General features: G+C 33.9%; 1 protein-coding gene across 1 annotated transcript; it reads left to right on the forward strand.

The window, feature by feature from the left end:
• Window positions 1–578: 578 nt before the first annotated feature.
• LOC145246877 (uncharacterized) lies at window positions 579–20,161 on the forward strand. The gene is made up of 2 exons (XM_080108740.1): window positions 579–677; window positions 17,811–20,161. The coding sequence occupies exon 2, from the start codon at window positions 17,816–17,818 to the stop codon at window positions 19,571–19,573; it is 1,758 nt and encodes a 585-aa protein (XP_079964866.1). The 5' UTR covers window positions 579–677; window positions 17,811–17,815; the 3' UTR covers window positions 19,574–20,161.
• The last annotated feature ends 1,295 nt before the right edge of the window (window positions 20,162–21,456 follow it).

A 21,456-nucleotide genomic window follows, 5' to 3' on the forward strand; every position in this document is an offset into this window, starting at 1 on the left:
ATATCATTGACTAAATCTGACTTAAATGATGAATGCTCTGACGAACTGCAAGCACTTGTACCCCCTCGACGTAAATACCACCGACAACCCCGACAAGCAGCTAAATCCCACCCCTTCACAGTAGAGATCCCTAGATGTAAGAGAGCCTTCTACTCCAGTAGTTTCTTCCCAAGAACCGCTAGACTTTGGAATTCCCTTCCGGGTCCCTGCTTCCTATACTGTATTGACATGCAGAAGTTCAAGTAAAACGTGAACCGACATATTGCTGCCCAACTCCCTACATAGTACCTCTAATGCTTATATCCCTGATAGTAGCCCCCTACATTAAAGTGGCAATGTGCCTTGTTTGGGGTGAAAATGTAGTAAAAGTGAAACAAAAACAATCTGACTGAACACCGTCTAATACTGATTGTTTTTAGACGGTTACTCTGCTAGATTCACAAAAGTTCGTTTAAACTTTCAATTTTTAAAATTCAAAAATTTTTTGGTACTGACTAACTTTCATTTTTAAGTTTTTTGGGATTATAATTTTGAAACGTTATATTTTGTGCGGGACTATAATTCGATGGTAAAATGTTGTACAGTTAAACATAAAAATGATCACTAACATTTTTTTTAAAACGGAAATACGAAAGGTCTCGTTATTCTTTATTTGATTGGAAGTGACGTCATCTCAGGTAAATCGAATCTATTGTTTTTACTAATCGAATTGCTAACAAAACATTGGCGAAAGTGAGCTTTGATAGTTTCTAAATGTTTAACAATTCCGAATAAAATAACCAACCGACAACGTAAAGAGACTTTGTATTTAAGCCTGGACTTAGAGTTATTAGTATACTTTAGCATGGCTTTTAATATTGATATTTTTTATACTAAAATTTAATCGCAAAAAGTTTGTACATCAAATTGGGGGACTGACATCTGATTTTGAAATCGATGGGTTTGTATTACTGTACACATAGTTTCGAAAAAGTTGTCAAAAAACAATTATAAAACAAATAAATGTTATCAAATGCAAAATAAGTTACTTTGGTACTAGTACAGAGAGTGATCCGCCGGACGTAAATAATAACGTTATTATTTAAAAAGCCATTCTTAACATGGGGAGGGTGTTTGTACCTATTCTGTACTTTAACCTTACAATTGAATAAAAAAAAAAAACATAAAACTTTAATTAAACTTAGAAATACGATTTAAAAAATAGCGCGGATCACTCTCTGCACTAGCACCGTTACTTTTCTACCTAACTGGATAATTTTTTAGTGTTTTTATTTAATGTAACATGTTTATTCATCTCGAAAAACAATGTTTACCGATGTATTGACAAATTTGAAATGGCACTGAACTCTCGGCTGAACACGGTAAGTTTGGGAAAATGAGCTAAAAATATACAAAATACTGTTAAAAACCCACCGAATATATGTCAGCTAATGTCACGGTAACATATATTGAGCGAGTTTCTAACAGTATTTTGTATATTTTTTTATTTTTAACTCATTTTCCAAAATTTTAGAGAGTTCGGCGCCATTTTAAAATTTCCAATACATCGGTAAGCACTGTATGTTTTTTTCGAGCTGAATAGACTTGTTACATTAAATAAAAAGACACACAAAATATCCAGTTAGGTAGAAAAGTAACTTATCTTGCCTATGATAAAATTTATTTGTTATATATATATTTGATAACTTTTTCGAATCTATATGTATAGTAATGCAAATCGATTCGAACAAAAAATATATATTGCTTACGCAAAGAAGATACTGAGCTACTTGTTGGATAGTATTTTTGGTAGTTTTTTACTTTTACGACAACGCAACACTTCTTTTAAAATAACGACCTTTGAAGGTTTTCGGATATGCTGAAAACAAGTATCACATGAAAATTTGGGGCAGACGAGTAGTTTTCCGGATATCTGCACATTTATTATCTAATGTAATCCCTAATGTTTTATCTGGCGGCCATGTTTTTTTTCCTCACTGAACAGGTAGAGGGGGATGTCTTGTAACTATTCTTAACATGGGGAAGGGGTTTTTGTAACTATTCTGTATTTTCACCTAACAATTTCATAAACAAAAGATACCGTAAAACTTGAATTCAACTTGAAAATATATATATGAAAATTTTATAAATTTATATATGAATAGCACGATACCTCTCTGCGTAAGTACAATAATTGTTTTCAAATCTGTAAACGAATCCACAATATTTATTTTTATAGTGGGGTGGGGTGTTTTTATTTCGATATGAATTTTCCGCGTCTGGAGGAGGTTTGGCACAAGGTGAAGTTTTCAAAATCCAGAACATTCTGTGAAATACTTGTGTATGAGCAGCAGCAGCCCCGTTGACATTCTCCGGTAGCGACGCAACTAACTTCCCCCTTCAAAGCAAGTAGTTTTCTTCTTTTTTTTTTTTTTTTACAGCGAAAAAACAATTTATGATACCGAGCAAAAGGTTCGATTTTTAGGAAGAAAATCTAGTATTAAAGATGGGGAGGGAGTGCCGGTGCTTTAAACTGAGTTATCTCTCCGTGGCGTGTTCAAAAAATTCAAAGATGACTATATTTAACGCGCTGTCATAAAAACGTGTTTTTCCGCTGTTAACAAAAAAAAAAAAAAAAAAAAAAAACGAAAGGGTACTAGTGCACTTATTGATCCGTGCTGAAATAATAACATTATTTAAAAAGCCAATCTTAACATGGTAGGGTGTTTTGTACCTATTCTATACTTTAACCTTACAATTGAATAAAAAAAAAAACACAAATGTTAATTAAACTTGGAAATGCGATTTAAAAAAAATAGCGCGGATCAGTAAATGCACTAGCACAAAAAAAAAAAACAAAAAAAAACTACTCGATCAAACTAAGTGAAACTTCGGTACTAGTGCAGAGAGTGATCTGGACGTAAATAATAACGTTATTATTTAAAAAGCCATTCTTAACATGGGAAGGGGAGGGTATTTTGTACCTATTCTATACTTCACCCTTACAATTGAATTAAAAAAAAACATATAAAACTTTAATTAAATTTAGAAATACGATTTAAAAAATAGCGCGGATCACTCTCTGCACTGCAATTTTTCCCCCCGGAACTCTTCAGACCAAAACGGATACGTACAATGTAATCTCTTTTTTGATATTTTCATTTTTGAATGCCTTGATTAGACCGGCTTTATAAATAATAACGTTATTTCAGGGTGCGGGTCAAACAGTGCATAAGTACAAAATATTATGTATATATATATATATATATATATATATATATATATGTCAGGTCATGTCATATGCTACTGGTACCATGTAATCCAGTACTACCTGCCTCATGGTCGGGTCACCGGCGACTAAACTGGTTCCCCCACCAGACTTGTTTGGTGCGGAGGGCGGCTAGTCTCCCTGGAGGATTAAAAACAAGACCTTCCAATGGGCGAATGAACTCTTTTTCTGGGTCAATGGCCAACTAGCACCGTGTATATTTGTGTGTGTGTGTGTGTGTGTGTGTGTATGTGTATTGGGGTGGAGAGGGTTCCCGTAAGCCGTGGTGAAGGCAACCTTTCTAGGAGAAGCAAATCTCTGATTTAAAAAAAAACATAAAGCGGGAGACCAGTACCCGCATTAAGCTGGTCTGCAGTTTAATTTGTTGCTGGCTATCTTGCTCTTGCTTGTTGCTGGATCTCAACATTTCGAACCGAGAGAGAGAGAGACTTAGCTGTCGTACAAAGCTAAGACTCTGTAACATCATCTTTGTATAGATACTCCCTCAGGCATTTGGGCTCATGGATTTTAAATGTCTGAGGGAGTGGCACTCGTCTGACAAGACGTTGAAATCATCATATATATATATATATATATATATATATATATATATATATATCAGAGAGAGAGAGAGAGAGAGAGAGAGAGAGAGTACTGATTTCAAATGTTTAAAAAAAATGCTTTCAGTGGCATCAGCCAGAATTGAAATCAAGACATCAAAGACTCTAGCCCTGTTTCCTGCCGTTTGACCGGTGCTTATGCACCTAGTGTACATCGCTATTTTTTAATAGTATTTTCAAGTTTTACGATACCCTTTTTTATATTCAATTGTTAGATGAAAGTGCAGAATATTTACAAAACACTCTCCCCATGTTAACAATGGCTTTCTAAATAACGTTTTTATTTCAGCACGGATCAATAAGTGCATTCGTACCATTTGTTATATATATAACTTTTTCGAATCATTGTGTATAGTAATGCAAATCGATTCGAACAAGAAATATATATTGCTTACAAAAAGATTCTGAGCTACTTGTTGGATAGTATTTTTGGTAGTTTTTTTACTTTTACGACAACTCAACACTTCTTTTAAAATAACGACCTTTGAATAATTTCCTCACCTCAACTTCGATATATCACAAATTGAAGATAAGATTAATAAATAAAATAAACTAATTTAAAACAACAAAAGTTATTTGCAAATTTACCTGTAAAGTCGAAAGTTTAAAGCCTTTTTTTTAAAACCACGTTGAATTTTTTAAAGTAAAACCTTATAATCTTCTTATACTGCACAGAAAGTTTCGTTTGATTACGACAATTATTTCTATTTCATTCAATGTTTTTATTTAGTTTTTTATTTTAGATATGAAAAAAATTCACTCCATAAAGAAGAAATAAAATATATTAAATCAAAATCTCATGTATTTCTTTGAGAAAAAAAAAAAAAAAAGAAAATTCCTCGACTGGTTTTTTATTTTTAAGGCAAAAAATTGGAATATTTTTTAACCTATGGAGACACATATTTCTTCACGCACAAGGCAAGATTGCTAACGCGAACGTGTGGTTTTTACGTCATTCTGTCCATCCGTATTTAAAAACAAGAACAAACACCGCTTCGGCGTTCTGCTAAAAATCGTAACAATGCTTATGTAATGGCGGCATTTTTAAATAGTTGTTAAAAAATTATTTTATTTAAAAAATACATGGAATTTAAAATATAAATATGGATAAATTTTTAACAATGAAGAATGGAAATACCAATTGAATAGTATTTTTTTTATAGATAAGTGATTTTAGGAATTTATATATACAAATATTTATCGAAGCAAGTTAAAATTCGTTGATTTTCTTTAAATCCTTTTTAAAGTAAAACGATTTAGAAAAAAACAAATATTGCATAATTTGCTATTAAACCTGTTATTTTAAACTTTGGTCTTTGCTTCTTTAATTGAAAAACAATTAGGGTTTGTATTACATTTTTCAAATAGCTATAAGCTTAGAAATATAGGGGGTCGACTTATTCAATTTTTTCACGCATTTTAATGTCGGTTTCTGACACTGCTACTGGTACGCTTATGAAATATGCATATATAGTTTTAAAATACATATTTGTATCTTCAGCGAGCACTTTATTTGATTTTTTTTCATCGCCTCCTGACACGCTATATATATGAGCAAACAGTTAATAAAACATGTTAAAAAACACTTTGAAGTGAGTTAAAAACATATTTAATCCGAAAAGGAAACACTAGATAAGTGGATAGTCTTTAATCCGCGGAGTTTCGAAGAAATACTTTTCTTCTCATAAGAGGGTAGGAATTAGCAAAATGCGGGATCGGATTTTGCATGCAAAAGTATTTGATGAAACAAGTAAGTCAAAGATCTTACTTGATAACAAAAAAGTGAAGCAGAGGGAATATGGTGAAGAAAAAGGTGATTACACGTGAATGGATAGTCTGGTGGAAGATAAATAATCCAGTGACGGTAAAATCCAAATATATAACTTCAAGAAAGTTAATTGAATTTCCAAGTAAAATTCAAGGAAATCCCGTAATTGGAAGATTGTCCAAAATAATCCAAAGGCAGAAATCCATGGAATAATTCACAAAAATGTGTACAAGGGAAAAAAGGAAAAAATTCCAATAATATTAATAAAAGAAAAATAAGATATGCTTTTCACTCTATTGCCGAGACTTAAATATAAATAAGAAAAATCAGGGAAGAAAAAGAAGAGAAAAAAATTAAATGGTGATAGAGTTAAATATAAAATAGAGAAACAAATTTCAAAATGACCCAGACAGGAAATGTTAAAGGCGCGAATATATATATATATATATATATATATATATATATATATAATACCATAGCCAATAAGTTACTTTTGGCGCTGCTTTACACTAGTTCACTGTGCAAAGGGAGATAACTCTCTTATACTAAGAGACTAGTTCCTTTTTTTTTTTTTCGTTTCGTAATTTAGACGCTCGGTGCAACGATATATATTTTTTAATTAAATCAAAACCCTAGAAAAAGAAAGCTGCGACGATTTTTATTAACTGTAACAAAGTTCTTAACATTAATAATGCAACATGTAGTCTTTACCCGACTGCTAAGAGAAAACCAACGATATTTTCATCAAATGAAAACATTTAAAAAAGACGCTGCAACATTTTTTTATTATTAAAAAGTAAATGTTATAGTAAGGTTGTAAATTAGTCTTTAACCTTAAAAATACAAAATAATGAAACTATCGTCGCATTTTTATTTGTAATGTTAAAAACTAGATGTTGGTGGTATTAATACAAGGTTTGGTCCTGCATATGACCTTAAACTATATCCGATGGTGAGGCCCCAGCTTCGGGGAGTGTAGAGCCACCCTTTAATTGCCATTGCTCCCAGGTCCATTCTGATCCGGAGTGGTAGTACCTGTTAGGGTCCCAACTATGGGTTAAATAGAACCGACTTAAAAAATATATATACTCTATTAAAAAAGTGTTCTTCAAAATCACTGGATTCGGCATTAAATAACCTGAAAAGGGTTGATATGCCGTAAAACAAACAAAAAAAACGAACAAACAATAATAGCGTAAAAAAAAGTCGCAGCAACTTTAAAAGCTTCTATTTCATTAAAAAGTTTAATTCGTGGTATTTTTTTTTAAAGATTAATTTTCTTAAAACTTTACAATAACATTTATTTTTAAATAATAATAAGAAGAAAAAAGTTGCCGCAGCTTAAAAAAATTTTTTTTTTCATCTAATGAAAATACTGTTGGTTCGTTTGTTTTCTTTTAATAGTTACATAAAACTACATTTTGTATTAATATTATCAACTTTAAAAAAAAAAAAATTCGCAGCTTTTTTTTGTTTTTTTGTTTTTTTCTCGCAGGCGCATAGATTGCTGACCCTTCAACAGGTGCCACAAATATATTAAAGCTATATTTCGTTACAGTGACAGTTTTACTTCAATTAAAAACATGTTTAAAAAAAAATGTCCAATGTTGCTTTAATTCGAAAAAGGTTTCGTTTAAATTATTAAATTGTTTGAAAAAAATGTACTTTATAAAAATTTAACGTTGCTTAAATTCGAAAAATGTTTCCTTTAAATTATTAAATTGTTTAAATAAAAAAAAACTTTATAAAAATCTAACGTTGCTTTAATTCGAAAAATGTTTCCTTTAAATTATTAAATTGTTTGAAAAAAAAATTACTTTATAAAAATCTAACGTTGCTTTAATTCGAAAAATGTTTCCTGTAAATTATTAAATTGTTTAAAAAAATACTTTATACTTGATAACGTTGCTTTAATTCGAAAAATGTTTCCTTTAAATTATTAAATTGTTTTTAAAAAAATACTTTATAAAAATCTAACGTTCCTTTAATTCGAAAAATGTTTCCTTTAAATTACTAAATTGTTTAAAAAAAATATTTTATAAAAATCTAACGTTGCTTTAATTCGAAAAATGTTTCCTTTAAATTATTAAATTGTTAAAAAAAAAATTACTTTATAAAAATCTAACGTTGCTTTAATTCGAAAAATGTTTCCTTTTAAATTATTAAATTGTTTTAAAAAATTACTTTATAAAAATCTAACGTTGCTTTAATTCGGAAAAGGTTTCCTTTAAATTATTAAATTGTTTAAAAAAATTACTTTATAAAAATCTAAGGTTGCTTTAATTCGAAAAATGTTTCCTTTAAATTATTAAATTGTTTGAAAAAAAAAATACTTTATAAAAATCTAACGTTGCTTTAATTCGAAAAATGTTTCCTTTAAATTATTAAATTGTTTAAATAAAAAAAAACTTTATAAAAATCTAACGTTGCTTTAATTCGAAAAATGTTTCCTTTAAATTATTAAATTGTTTTAAAAAATTACTTTATAAAAATCTAACGTTGCTTTAATTCGAAAAATGTTTCCTTTAAATTATTAAATTGTTTAAAAAAATTACTTTATAAAAATCTAAGGTTGCTTTAATTCGAAAATTGTTTCCTTTAAATTATTAAATTGTTTGAAAAAAAAAATTACTTTATAAAAATCTAACGTTGCTTTAATTTCAAAATGGTTTGGTACTTGTACAGTTTAACCAATACATTTTAAAAAAAATAATTTTTTTTAAATATCGAAAAGAGGGTAAAGTGTACGTATCCGTTTTGGACTGAAGATTTAAAAAAAAAATTCGCTTAATTTGATAGTTTTTTCTTTTTTTTCTTTTTTCTTTTTTTTCTTTTTTCTTTTTTCTTTTTTCTTTTTTTTCTTTTTTCTTTTTTCTTTTTTTTCTTTTTTCTTTTTTCTTTTTTTTCTTTTTTGTTTTCTCTTTTTTTTCTTTTTTGTTTTCTCTTTTTTCTTTTTTCTTTTCTCTTTTTTTCTTTCTTTCTTTTTTTTCTTTTTTCTTTATTTTCTTTTCATTTTCTTTTCTTTGTTCTTTTTCTTTTCTGTTTTCTTTTCTTTTTTTTCTTTCCTTTTCATTTCTCTTTTTTTCTAGAGCGGAAAAACATGTTTTTATGACAGCGCATTGAAGGCAGCTATCTTTGATATTTTTTTTTTTAACACGCCACGGGGAGATAACTCAGTTTAAAGCGCCGACACTCCCTCTCAATCTTTAATACTTACTTTTCTTCCTAGAAATCGAACTCTTTGCTCGGTATCATAACAAATTGTTTTTTGCGCCGTAAAAAAAACTAAAAAAATTTTTTTTTTTTTGGAGATCTTCATTCCATAACGGATACTTACAATATAACCTTTTTTGATATTTTCATTTTTTTAATGTCTTGATTAAACTGTACAAGTACCAATTGTTATATTAAAATTATATTTTCATATGCAAACTTTTCAATAAATGTTTTTACAATTGTATAATGACTAGCAAGACGACCCGACGTTGCTCAGGATTTAAAGAAGATTAATAAATGTTCCACACCTAATATTTTATAATCAAAATCGGTGAAATCGCCTATTCGTCAATCAAATCAATTGATTTCCTGCTCTAGTCAGGAACTCACCGTTGTGCACTTGGATGAAACTCCACAATTCATTGTAGTTTACATTGCACTGTAGAGAGCCTATTGATTTTATGAACTTATTTTTAATTTTATATGATGACTTGAATTTAGTTTTAAATGCAAAAGTCAAGTAAAATGGTCCGATTAGACTCTAAACAGAAGCGTTTATTTTTAACGTGCCACTGTTTTATCAGAACACCTACTGTTGATTTTATAGGCCGAGCCATTCTGCTTGTGTGGTGATAAAACTTATTGAATGCAATTATGTTGGTAGGCTGCATAAAAGTGTTAACTTTGACTAAAATTGGACTGTTTCTTCTTTAGTCAGATTTCTTTGATTATCGACTTTTGATACTTATCAGAGGCATTCCGATACAAAATCTATTTAAAAACACTCCCAGGTACATAAGGTACATGTGTGTGAAATTTGTAAACTAAAAATCAGCCCAGTCGTTTTGCAGTCTATAGGGAACGAACTCACACACATAAACAAGTGCTTTTTATATAAGTAGATAGATAGATTGATAGATACATTTTTATATAATAAATGTTTTGGTGTTTAAATACTTTGTGTTCGGAAAAAAAAAACTTGTTTGTTTATTTGCCGTGGTATTTGACCAAGAAGAAACTAGTTATCGCCCCTTTACAATGATGCCGTCCGTATAATGCAGAAATGCCTGTATTTATTAAAGTGAAGGTAAAAATATAGGATAGTTACCAAAACTCCGTCCTCTCCCTTGTTATAAATGGTTTTGTGAATATTAACATTATTTGAGCATAACTACTAATGTCTGTACCGCCATTTATTTACGCATAAATGTGCCTGTACAAAGAGAGGACACAGATCGATTTTTAATGTCATTTAAGCAAAAACAATATCACTTAAGATTTTTGTTCCTTAGAAGCGCTGGTTGAGTTTAAAATAAAATAAATACGTATTATATACGTTTGAAGCCAAAACAACGCATTATTACAAAATAAACAGACATTTATTTTGTTTGAAATTTATATTGAAATTCATAAATATATTTCGAAGCAAAACTTCATCTTCAGTATTTTTTTTTTTTTTTTTTGCCATGTTCTTGCTGGAGCAGAGAACCAGAAAGTAGAAATCCGTTTGTTGTTTTTACGGCAGTTTGTCAGTTTATTTTGTAATAATGCAATGTTTTGGCTTCAAACGTATATAATACGTATACTATTTTATTCAAACTCAACCAGCGCTTCTAAGGAACAAAAATCTTAACGTGAATTCCGCGTGATCAACGCACCGTGACGAGATTAAAAAAAAAAAAAAACTTCTGTAAAAACAAGTAACGGACTACAACTTGCTGATTCTCTGCTCTAATAACATAGCAAAAAAAAAAAAAGAAAGGAAGAAAGAAAGAAATACTGAAGACGAAGTTTTGCTTCGAAATATATTTATGAATTTCAATATAAATTTCAAACGAAATAAATGTCTGTTTATTTTGTAATAATGCGTTGTTTTTGGCTTCAAACGTATATAATATGTATTTTAACAATATCACTTAGTTAACTGTTATATCGAAAATAGTAATATATCCAAGAATTATGAAAATTCATCGAGTAAAAAATTATTATAGTTAAAAATAATTTTTTTCGCAGATCTTTTAGAGTAGACTAGCCTGGATGCCCGGCGTTGCCTGGGTGTTTGGAAGTGTGTATTAAGCGTAAAAAAAAGGCTCGAACCCGTACCGTGAAGAAGGAAATGAACATGAAAACTAAACCGTGACGTCTTTGCCGTTGCGTCCATTGCCACACCGGAAGTGGCGAAGGTTTAAATTAAGGCAAGTCAATCGAAAAAAGGGATGGCTTTAGAAAATATCGGCGAAAAAAGCGACCCCTCCTTGTAAAAAAAGTGCCCAGTTGAAGATAAAGGAATTAATGCTTTAAGCCAATTTTTCGATATTTGTCGTCCGAAGGGTTGATCTTCAAAACGATACCGATCTCGTGAAAATCCGTTGCCTCTGTCGAAAGTTTTAGGCATACATACATACATACATTTAAATAGGCAGTTGAGATTAATATTATAGACTAGCCTGGGTGCCCGGCGTTGCCCGTGTGTTTGAAGGTGTGTGTTGAGAAAAAATGTGGTAGTAGGCAGTCAGCCAGACTCGAACCCATACCGCGAAGGAGAAAAAGAAAGTAAAAAAACAAAAACAAAAAAAAAAACAAGAGTTAGCTGTTGCGCCCATTGCCAAAACCGGAAGTGACGTAGGTTTAAATTAAGGCTAAATAGTCGAAAAGAGGCGATAACTTTCGAAAATATCGGCGAAAAAAGCGACCGCTCCCTGTAGAAAATTGTCCCGTTGAAGGTGAAGGATTTTATATTTTTGGCCAATTTTTCAATATTTGTTGTTCGAAGGATCGAGTTTCAAAATGATACCAATCTCGTGAAAATCCGTTGCCTCTGTCGATTTTGCGAAACATATAGACATAGACAAACAGGTGAGATTTATATTATAGATGGTGACGATTGCAGAAACAGGGGACCTTACTCAGAAAGCGTGTTTTAGATTACATCGTAATGACGGCCAACATTTTTAGGCCATATAAACTTTTTCTTTTTTTTTTTTTTTTTTTTTACTAAAACACAATAGCAGTTGTTCTACTTGAATTATCGTAATTTTTGGATATATTACTATTTTCTACATGACAATTAAGTAATATGGTGGTGCTTATGCATTTTTGATACCGCGCTATTTAATTTTTTTTTTTTTCAGATTAAATTCATTCTTTAACGATATCTTTTTTATTAAATCGTTAGGTGGAAGCAGAAAATAGTTACAAAATACCCCCTCCTATGTTAAGAATGGCTTTCGAAATGTTACTTCGGTACAGTATCAAAAGTGCAAAAGTACCAAATAGGTTTTTGCTTAAAAAGACATATTTAAAAAAGATTGTTGTGTCGCCTCTCTATGCATAAGTATCAATGTCTTTAACTTTTTTATTCGTACCGGATAGTTTATTGTCTATCTTTACAATGCATGGAATTTGTCAGCAAAACTCGTTAATATCCGTTTAATTTGTTCTGCTTCCAAATTTACCTACTTGTAGAGCAATTTTGCAGGGTTGGATTGGTTTCGTTTCGTTCAAAATATTTATTAGTTTATTTCCATTTTTGTACGAAAAGGAAACGAAACTTTTCGTATCATTTCGTTTCGTTCATTTTTTTTTTTCTTCGTACATCTAAAAGTATTTAATTACAACCAGAATGGGACAAAAAAAACTATGAAACATGAAAAGTTAGAAGTAAAGGAACACAAAAATTGCATTTATTAATCAGGATAAGTGATTTAATTAAGTAATTGTGTAAAAAATAAAATAAAACAAAATAAAATAAAATTTCATGGTTATAAGAATATTCAATGAGTATTAATTGCACTTTGGTACATCTGCATTTATCAACCACCGATTTCCACAAAGTTCCTATTTACAATGCCTCCCCACGAGACAGTTAGACACCAGGGTCGTTTTTTAACGTGGGGGAAAAGGAACAAAAATTAAAAATTGTCTCAGTCGTGAAGGACTTCTCCTCCACAAATTGATCAAAATATTTCATTTTCATGTTATAAGAATATTCAATGAGCATTAATTGCAATTTGGTATTTTGCAGTTATCAACCAGCGATTTCCATAAAGTTACTCGGGTGCGCCCGGCAGATGACGGGAAGAACCGAAAACGGTCGAGTAGTTTTTTTAATTTTAAAGCATTCTTTTCCAGTGTATTACTTTATGAATTCAGTGATTGTCGCCATTCTTAATATGAAGAAGAATGTTTTACAATTTCTGTGTGCGAGTGTGTTTTCTTCCCCTCCCCCCTCCGTCATCTGCCAGACACACCCGAGTAACTTCTTAGAAATCGCGAGTTCATAAAATGCAGAAGTTACACATCCATAGTTTCTTCCCTCAGATTGCTAAACTTTAGAATTCCTTTCCCATGTATTAAAATGCAGAAGGTTCAATATAATTTGAACAAATATCTCTCTACTCAATTCCCCACAATCCTAGGTTAGACCTGATCCCAAATATTAACCCCTAACAACCAAGTGGCAATACGCCTTATCTGGGATGAAACGGTAAAAAAAAAAAAAAATCTATTATTTTTTTTCCATGCAAACTGATAATCATATCTCAATTTGCCAGTACTAGCAAGCCGGTTGACATTGCCCGGTCGTAACATACGTTAAAATACGATTTAAATGTATACAGATGCCATATTAATTATTATAGAGCCAATTCTCCATAGAATATTATATTGTACCCAATATATATTATTGATCGCAAAGTAGAAAAATTCTGACTTGGTTGCCATCAGCTAGAATCGAAACCAAAACCTGTAGCTCTCCAACCTTATTCGTTACAGCTTGATCTAAGTTCATACGCATATAAAAAAAACTTTAAAAAAAAATATTGTTAAAAATATGAATGTATCTAAGCATACGTAGAAATAGCGTTTAGTCGACTTACGCTTGCCAATTTTTTTTTTTTTCATTTTTGACCCCTTAGCGGTTACTTTTATTGGCTTAAAACAAAATCGAATTTTTTTCTACAATTTTTGTCTTCAAATTCCTTATATATATATATATATATATATATATATATATATATGGATATAGTAATGTACTTGCAATAACCCTTATCCCTGAGTGGCTTCCGGGCCTTGATAAGTGGTGATCACTGTGTAAAAAAAAAAAAAAAAAAGTTTTAAGTCTGTAGGCAAAAAATTGAGAGAATAGTTTGGTAGACTTTTTCTCACACGGATAGACAAACAGTGTCACTTATCTACAGGGTGGCTCCTCCCCTAAAAAATTTGACGTCATTTTAAATGCCAATATCTCGGAAATTACTCAGTATATCTTAATGAAACTGTACAAACTTTGTTAACCATCATAAGTTTTATTAGTTAACATTTCAAAGAAAAAAACAAAGATTTGTAAATTCTATGATCGATTTAAAAATTTTCAAAAATATTCAATATGAGCGCCGAATGTGATCCTGCACTCGTCAAGTCGGTAATCAAACTTGTGCCAAACACGCTGCAGCATGTCTTTGGTAACATTCTCCAGTGCGGCAGTGATTTTCTGCTTGAGTTCTTCAACGTTAGCAGGAAGACAGAAGGGGGGCATAGACGTGTCCTTTCACATATCCCCAGAAGAAAAAAATCACACGGTGTCAGGTCAAGTGATCGTGGAGGCCATTTCAGCAGCAAATTGTCTTCTTCCGCGGTATAGAGTTCCACAAGCGAGCACTTCTATAAAAGAAACTGTTTTTGGAATTTGATTTAGATTTAAGCATGAAGTAGGGGAAATTGTTGATAGTGGTTGTAGCAAGATGAGTGTTTATTAATGTTTTACAGAAGGGGCACCATAGATTGGTGATCAGTCGAGCATTTACCATGAAAATAACGAAAGAACAGAAATAAAATCGCTACATATCTTCTGTGAGAAAAAGGTTGAAAGATAAGGGGAGGAGAATATGACATCATCTAAAATGTTACGAAGTCTATTTTGAGCCCTGTCGCACTCTCTCGCTCTCCACATCTCCCCCCCCCTCTCTCTCTCTCTCTCTTTCTGTACGTCTCTTCCCCCCCTCTCTCTCTCTCTCTCTCTGTACGTCTCTTCCCCCTCTCTCTGTACGTCTCTTCCCCCTCTCTCTCTGTACGTCTCTTCCCCCTCTCTCTCTGTACGTCTCTTCCCCCTCTCTCTCTGTACGTCTCTTCCCCCCTCTCTCTCTCTGTACATCTCTTCCCCCCCTCTCTCTCTCTGTACATCTCTTCCCCCCTCTCTCTCTCTGTACGTCTCTTCCCTTCCCCTCTCTCTGTACGTCTCTTCCCGCCTCTCTCTCTATCTATCTATCTCTCTGTACGTCTCTTCCCGCTTCTCTCTCTCTCTCTCTCTCTCTGTACGTCTCTTTCCCCTCTCGCTCTGTGCGTCTCTTCCCCCTCTCTCTGTGTACATCTCTTCCCCCCTCTCTCTCTCTCTGTACGTCTCTTCCCCCCTCTCTCTCTGTACGTCTCTTCCCGCCTCTCTCTCTCTCTCTCTCTCTGTACGTCTCTTCCCCCTCTCTCTCTGTACGCCTCTTTTCTCTCTCGCTCTCTCTCTCTCTCTCTCTCTCTTTCTCACTGTACGTCTCTTCCCGCCTCTCTCTCGCTGTACGTCTATTCCCCCCCTGTCTCTCTGTACGCCTCTTTCCCCCCTCTCTCTCTCTCTCTCTGTACGTCTCTTCCCCCTCTCCCTCTCTGTACGTCTCTCTCCCCTTTTCTCTCTCTGTACGTTTCTTCCCTCTCTCTCTCCCTCTGTACGTCCTTTCCCCTCTCTCTCTGTACGTCTCTTCCGCCTCTCTCTCTGTACTACTCTTCCCCCCCCTCTCTCTCTCTGTACGTCTCTTCTCTCTCTCTCTGTACGTCTCTTCCCCTCTCTCTCTCTCTGTACGTCTCTTCCCCCTCTCTCTCGCTGTACGTCTCCTTCTCCCCCATCTCTCTGTACCTCTTCCTCTCTATATATATCTATATCTCTACCTTTGTGTATATGTCTCCTTTCCTCTCTCTATATTTTGTCCCTAAAGTCAAACATTCTTATTCATACCTCACCCCAACCTCAATATCGTCTCTACTCCATACTATATCGACTTGATATTTTAATATTAATCTGCTTAAAAGAATTACGACAAAATCTGTTCTATCCAAATAAAAGTCGATATATTTATTGTCTTACCAATAAACGAAAAAAAGTCGCCCTCAGGGAAACTTTTATCGAAAAATATCAATTCAAGTAACTTGATTATGTAGTAGAGCTGACATCTATTCAATGTAGTCGCTTTCATGCTCAATCACCGCCTCGCTACGAGTCCGGACTGGGAGCATGCCCATTCCACAAGCGCCAACAGGAGCTCGGCGAATACTCGGCGATCAGGCTGGCTTAGTTATATCGTAGCACTCCTTATGAAGTCAATCCCATGTCTCTTTGGACTTGTCGGCCGGCGCCTAGACCTGCTGTCACACCCAGAGTTTGCTAGCAGACACCTGTGGATCACCACACTCTTCAGCATATTCAAGTACACTTTGGTGTTGACTTTCAAGCAGATTTTGAAGATGTTAGGTGGCCTTCATTTAAGGAAATGGCAGAAACACTAGAGAAGGATCTCCAGTTTGTAGTAGAATGAGGACAAAAATGGATGGTCACATTCAATGCTGCCAAGACTAAGCTTGTTTCCTTCAATAACTACAAAAAACCTACTCTACCACCAATAGCAATTGCCAAAATCACATTACCTGAAAGTACTTGGTTCAAACTCCTCGGCCTAACGTTCACAGGGAACATGAGTTGGAACAGATACATTGAGAGCATTGCTAAGGCTGCTGCGAAGAAGATGGGCTCTCTCTACCCTGCAAGAAAGCTACTTACGCCTGAAAGTATCCCCTATCTCTATAAGGCCACCACTCACTCATGTATGGAGTATTGTTGTCACATTTAGGCTGATGCATCTATCCTTCCTGGGTAGGGTTCGAAACAGTAGCCAACCTGATAGATCCTGAACTGTCATCTAAGCTTCAGCCTCTGTCCCATCGACGAAATGTTGCATCCTTCTGCCTGTTTTACAAGTACTTTAACGGTGAATTCTCTGACGAACTACAAGCACTTGTACCCCTTCGACATAAATACCCCCGACAAACCTGACAAGCAGCTAAATCCCACCCCTTCACAGTAGAGATCCCTAGATGTAAAAGAGCTTTCTGCTCCAATAGTTTCTTCCCCAGAGCTGCTAGACTTTGGAACTCCATACCGGGATTTTTCAACTGTACTGACATGCAGAAGTTCAAGTACAATGTATGGAAGGAGATGAGCAGCAAGATGTGTGTTCACATTGAACTTGAACTTCTTTGAAGTAGGGGGCTAGCGGAGGCATACGTTTCAAGGACATTCTGAAGGGAGATGAGCAGCAAGATGTCTGTTCAATGTTTGCATCACCCTGGGCACTTCCTTGTTATTCGTGGCAGTCTAGTGATGCATTTTGAAAGTGCTGACAATGGTCTCGTTGTGATAACTGGGATCCGTAGAGAGCATGAGTTGTACAGCGGCGCATCTCCAATCTCTCTCGTTGAATATTGTGTCACTTGCAGACATTATAGAAGGTTCATATCACTCTTAGGATTTGTACAAAACTGGCCAAATTGTAGACGGTCTGCAAAAATTAAAAAAAACGGTTTTCATCAAACGGAAATGGAATCATGTCGTCTTTTCAAGAGCGACAACTTTATCGTTCCACCCTGTATCATAATTTGGTGCACCCAAACATCTACATTTAAATGGCCATTTTGAGATTTCGTCTCCGCTGTCACTATAGGTAAGTGCAGATAGCATTTAATGGTGTATATTCTTAAATATCTATGGATAATCTTTGTAAGTAGCATTAAAAAATATATTTTATGAAACTATTTTTTTTTCCAAATTCAATGATATTTTTTTTCGAATTCAAAGTTTGGTTTTCTCACCAGCACATTCTATCTACCTTTTTTTTTTTTTTTTTTTTTTTTTTTTTTTTTTTTTCAGTGTCAATGAGTCTTTGGAATATTTCCCGAAACGTTGCTGAATTTCTTGCATTGCGAAAAGAAATCGAAATTATTGACACCCTCAAGCCATACCCCCTCGAACAGAGACGCTTTATCCTTACCATCCAACACCAAGAATCGTCGCTGCTTTTCCATGCAGTGAATCATAGACTCTTTTTAGTCGTGGTATATTTTTTGCAAAATTGCGGCGCTGATCCAAACAGCGTCGGTTTGATTGAGGGAGAAAAATTGACTTGTCTCGCTGCTGCGACCCTCGCCAATTCTCCGATGCTTGTTGAAATCCTATTGTATTATCATGCCAATACCGAAATTGTCTTTGCATCGGATGAAATAACGGCGCTTTATTATGCGTGTTTGAATGATAGATTTAAAATAGCGAAACTCTTAGTAAAAAGAGGGGCGAACCTGAATCGTAAAGACGCGTTTGGAAGAACCTGCTTAATGAGCTCTATGGGAAATTTCCAAATTTTTAAGATGCTCGTGACGGCAGGTGCGGATATAAATCTGACAGACAGTTTTGGTGGGACGTGTTTGCTTTTGGCGTTTTCAAACAAAAAGAGAAGCTTGGTAAGCTTTTTACTGAGCCTTGATGATACTCTGGTAAGAGTAAGCACAGATGTGGGCACTAACGCATTATATGCTGCGGTAGAGATTTCTTCTCGGAATGTGATAAAACAAGTCATACAGAAAGGCTCTTATACAACGGAAGAGATCGCTGTGGTTAACGAAATGCTAAGTTGCCAGAAACAAATCCTTAATTTCCCAGACCAAGCACACAGACACTGGAAGAAAGCGTTAAGACTTCGTGGGACCTCAATAAGAACCCGGATGTTTGAGACTTCGCGTCAAGCAGGAAAAATCATGGAAGTTATTCACCATTTTGAATCCGAAAACGTTCGGCCATTACGCTTCATGGAATCGATGTTGGGATTCTCTTTGTACACAGCATATATCTATACGATAGCCATGTGGAACCTCAATGATGCTGATTCGTATTTAATTTTATGCGAGTTTTTCTTTGATGAAACTAAATCCATGGATGATTCGACGTATTTCCGGATATTTTTTCACGGCATTAAGTTACTGGAACGTTTCACTATGTACCATTATTTAACGAAATCACAGGGATTGAAAATATTGCAACTGCTGGTAAATTATACTGAACAGATTAAAACCCGCTTACAACGGATGACACCGAAAGAACGAAGCGTCCATGGTTGTAAGATAAACGATTTGATGTCTTCCATCATGCTCTGTTTCAATATGATACACTGGCATTTTCCAGAACATATACATTGGTTTTCCAACCCAATAAAACGTCTGATAGGCTTGGATATTCGTGGTCCTTGCCAGAAAAGTCTTCTTCAGAATTGTGCAATAGATTATAAAAATCTGATCGAATCTCCTATCTTTCTCGCGCATCAGGCTAACGTCAACAGCTCCGATAGATTGGGAAAAACTGTTCTCCATGATTTGCTCGAGACTGCAAACATATCGCCGAATCGAACCAATTTAATAATCGATCACGGTTTCGATTTCCGTGCGGTTAAATATGATGGATATTGTCTCCCATGCAGATTGAAAAAAATGGATCTCTTGCGAACTCCTCTAAAGTACATGACGCTTCAGTGTCTTGCTGCTAAAGCTTTTTGTAAGACTGCAATGACGTCATTTAATGAAGTGCCACGCCATTTAATGCCGATCATAAAGTCCCACCTCCATAATTTTACCTTTAATGTATAAGTTCCCCTTTTCATTCCGCTTAATAGATCAGGGTAATATATTACAAAGGGATTTATTGCATACATTTTTCCGTGGATGCGTTTGGTAATACGTTTGAAGTAATTGGAAAGATGTAGATTAGAAATAAGGGGTTATTTGATAACCCTTATAAAACACGTGACTGCAGTGTTTAGCAAAGTCTTTTGTGAGGATATAATGACGTCATTTCGCGAAGTACTCCATTTAATGCCGATCATAAAGTCGCAATTCTATTATAAAAACAAGGTTTCAATATTCGCCGTTTCGCTTAAGAGGTGCAGATTTATATTATAAAGTACCGGAATCTTTTTTAAAAATCATTTTTCTGTGGATGCATTTGGTGACGATGAACACAGATAACTATGAAATTAAAATTTAAAAATAACCTTTTGTATCTACAACCATATTGTCCGGCGCCTGAAGAGACCGTTTAAACCCGAGCAGATGGAGAAGCTTAAATGAAGCAATTGGACAATAGCATTTTCAGTTTAAATAATAATTAAAAAAAAAAAAAAGATTGATATTTAGGAGGTCATAAAAAAACGGTATTTTTTTTTTTGTACTTTCTTTCTTTATTTTTTCTTTCTTTTCTTTTATTTCTTTTTATTTTCTTTATAGTCTTTGTTTTCTTTTGTTCCTTTCTTTCGTTTTCTTTTCTTTATTTATTTCGTTTTCTTTTTATGTTTATTTTTTCTTTTATTTTTATTTCTTTTATTTCCTTTGTCTTTTTTTTCCTGTCCTTTGTATTTTGTTCTGCTCTTTTTTTCTCTTTTCTGAAACGTCTTTGCTGATCCATTTCGCATATGGACATATATATATATATATATATATATATATTAATGATTTTTACACTTTTTATAGGTCCTGGATATGACCTTAAACTATATCCGACGGTGAGGCCCCAGCTCATGGGCTTTGGAAAGTGTGGAGCCACCCTTTGATTACCATTGCTCCCAGGTCCACTCTCACCCGGAGTGGTAGTACCTGTTAGGGTTCCAACTATAGGTTAAATAGAAACCGACTTGAAAACAACAAATATATTCTATTAAAAGTTTTTTCTTTCGAATCACTGGATTCGGCATTAAATAACCTGAAAAGGGTTGATATGCCGTAAAACAAAAACAACACTTTTTATATTATATCTTGAGATTTTTTACTTTTTATTCGAAATCATTCGTAATCGAAATATTTTGAAAATTGAAATCTATTAATATATGGTATTTGGTAAATCGATGGTATTATCTCTGTATTATGCTTTTTCTGTGTCCATACGAAGTGCCTTAAATAAGTTTACAGATTTTGTTTTCATAGGAGAATTTTATTGATAGTACACACATAGAACTCTAGTTTCCTTCAAAGTAATCTCCTTCGGCTGTAATGCACATTATGCCTTTCTAACAACTTCTGGAAGGCCACATATAAGTCCTCTTGTCAATGACCCTTGTCACAACCTCTTTCATCTCCATTTTCGCATAACGACAGCCTCTAAAGGTTTCTTCGAGCTTAGGAATAACGAAATCTCACAGGGAGTAAGGTCTGGACTATAGGGAGTATGAGGAACTCTCTTGACACCCATCTTGGTTAAATAGTCTGATCTTCTCTGAGCACACTTGGGACAAACTTCGCACAAATCTTCCGCATCGGCAGTTCCTCGCGACTAATTGTGTACAGTTCCCACACTGACATAAAACTGTGCACTTATTATCACTATAGACACATTGCAGTCCGTATTTATGAAATTCTTTATTTGGCCAATCAATTCTGGGGTTTTGAATTCCTCACTATTCTCACACCTCTCATCATCCCTCACAGATTTCCCTAAATCTCTGATGCCACTCCAAAACTGATGCTTGATTCATGCAAGA

Source organism: Euprymna scolopes, chromosome 24, assembly GCF_053919585.1.
Source record: "Euprymna scolopes isolate OS-2025 chromosome 24, ASM5391958v1, whole genome shotgun sequence".
NCBI lineage: Eukaryota > Metazoa > Mollusca > Cephalopoda > Sepiida > Sepiolidae > Euprymna > Euprymna scolopes.

Coding starts and splice junctions, on each gene's coding strand:
- LOC145246877 (XM_080108740.1), top strand. CDS start 17,816: ATGAGTCTTTGGAATATTTCCCGAAACGTTGCTGAATTTCTTGCATTG.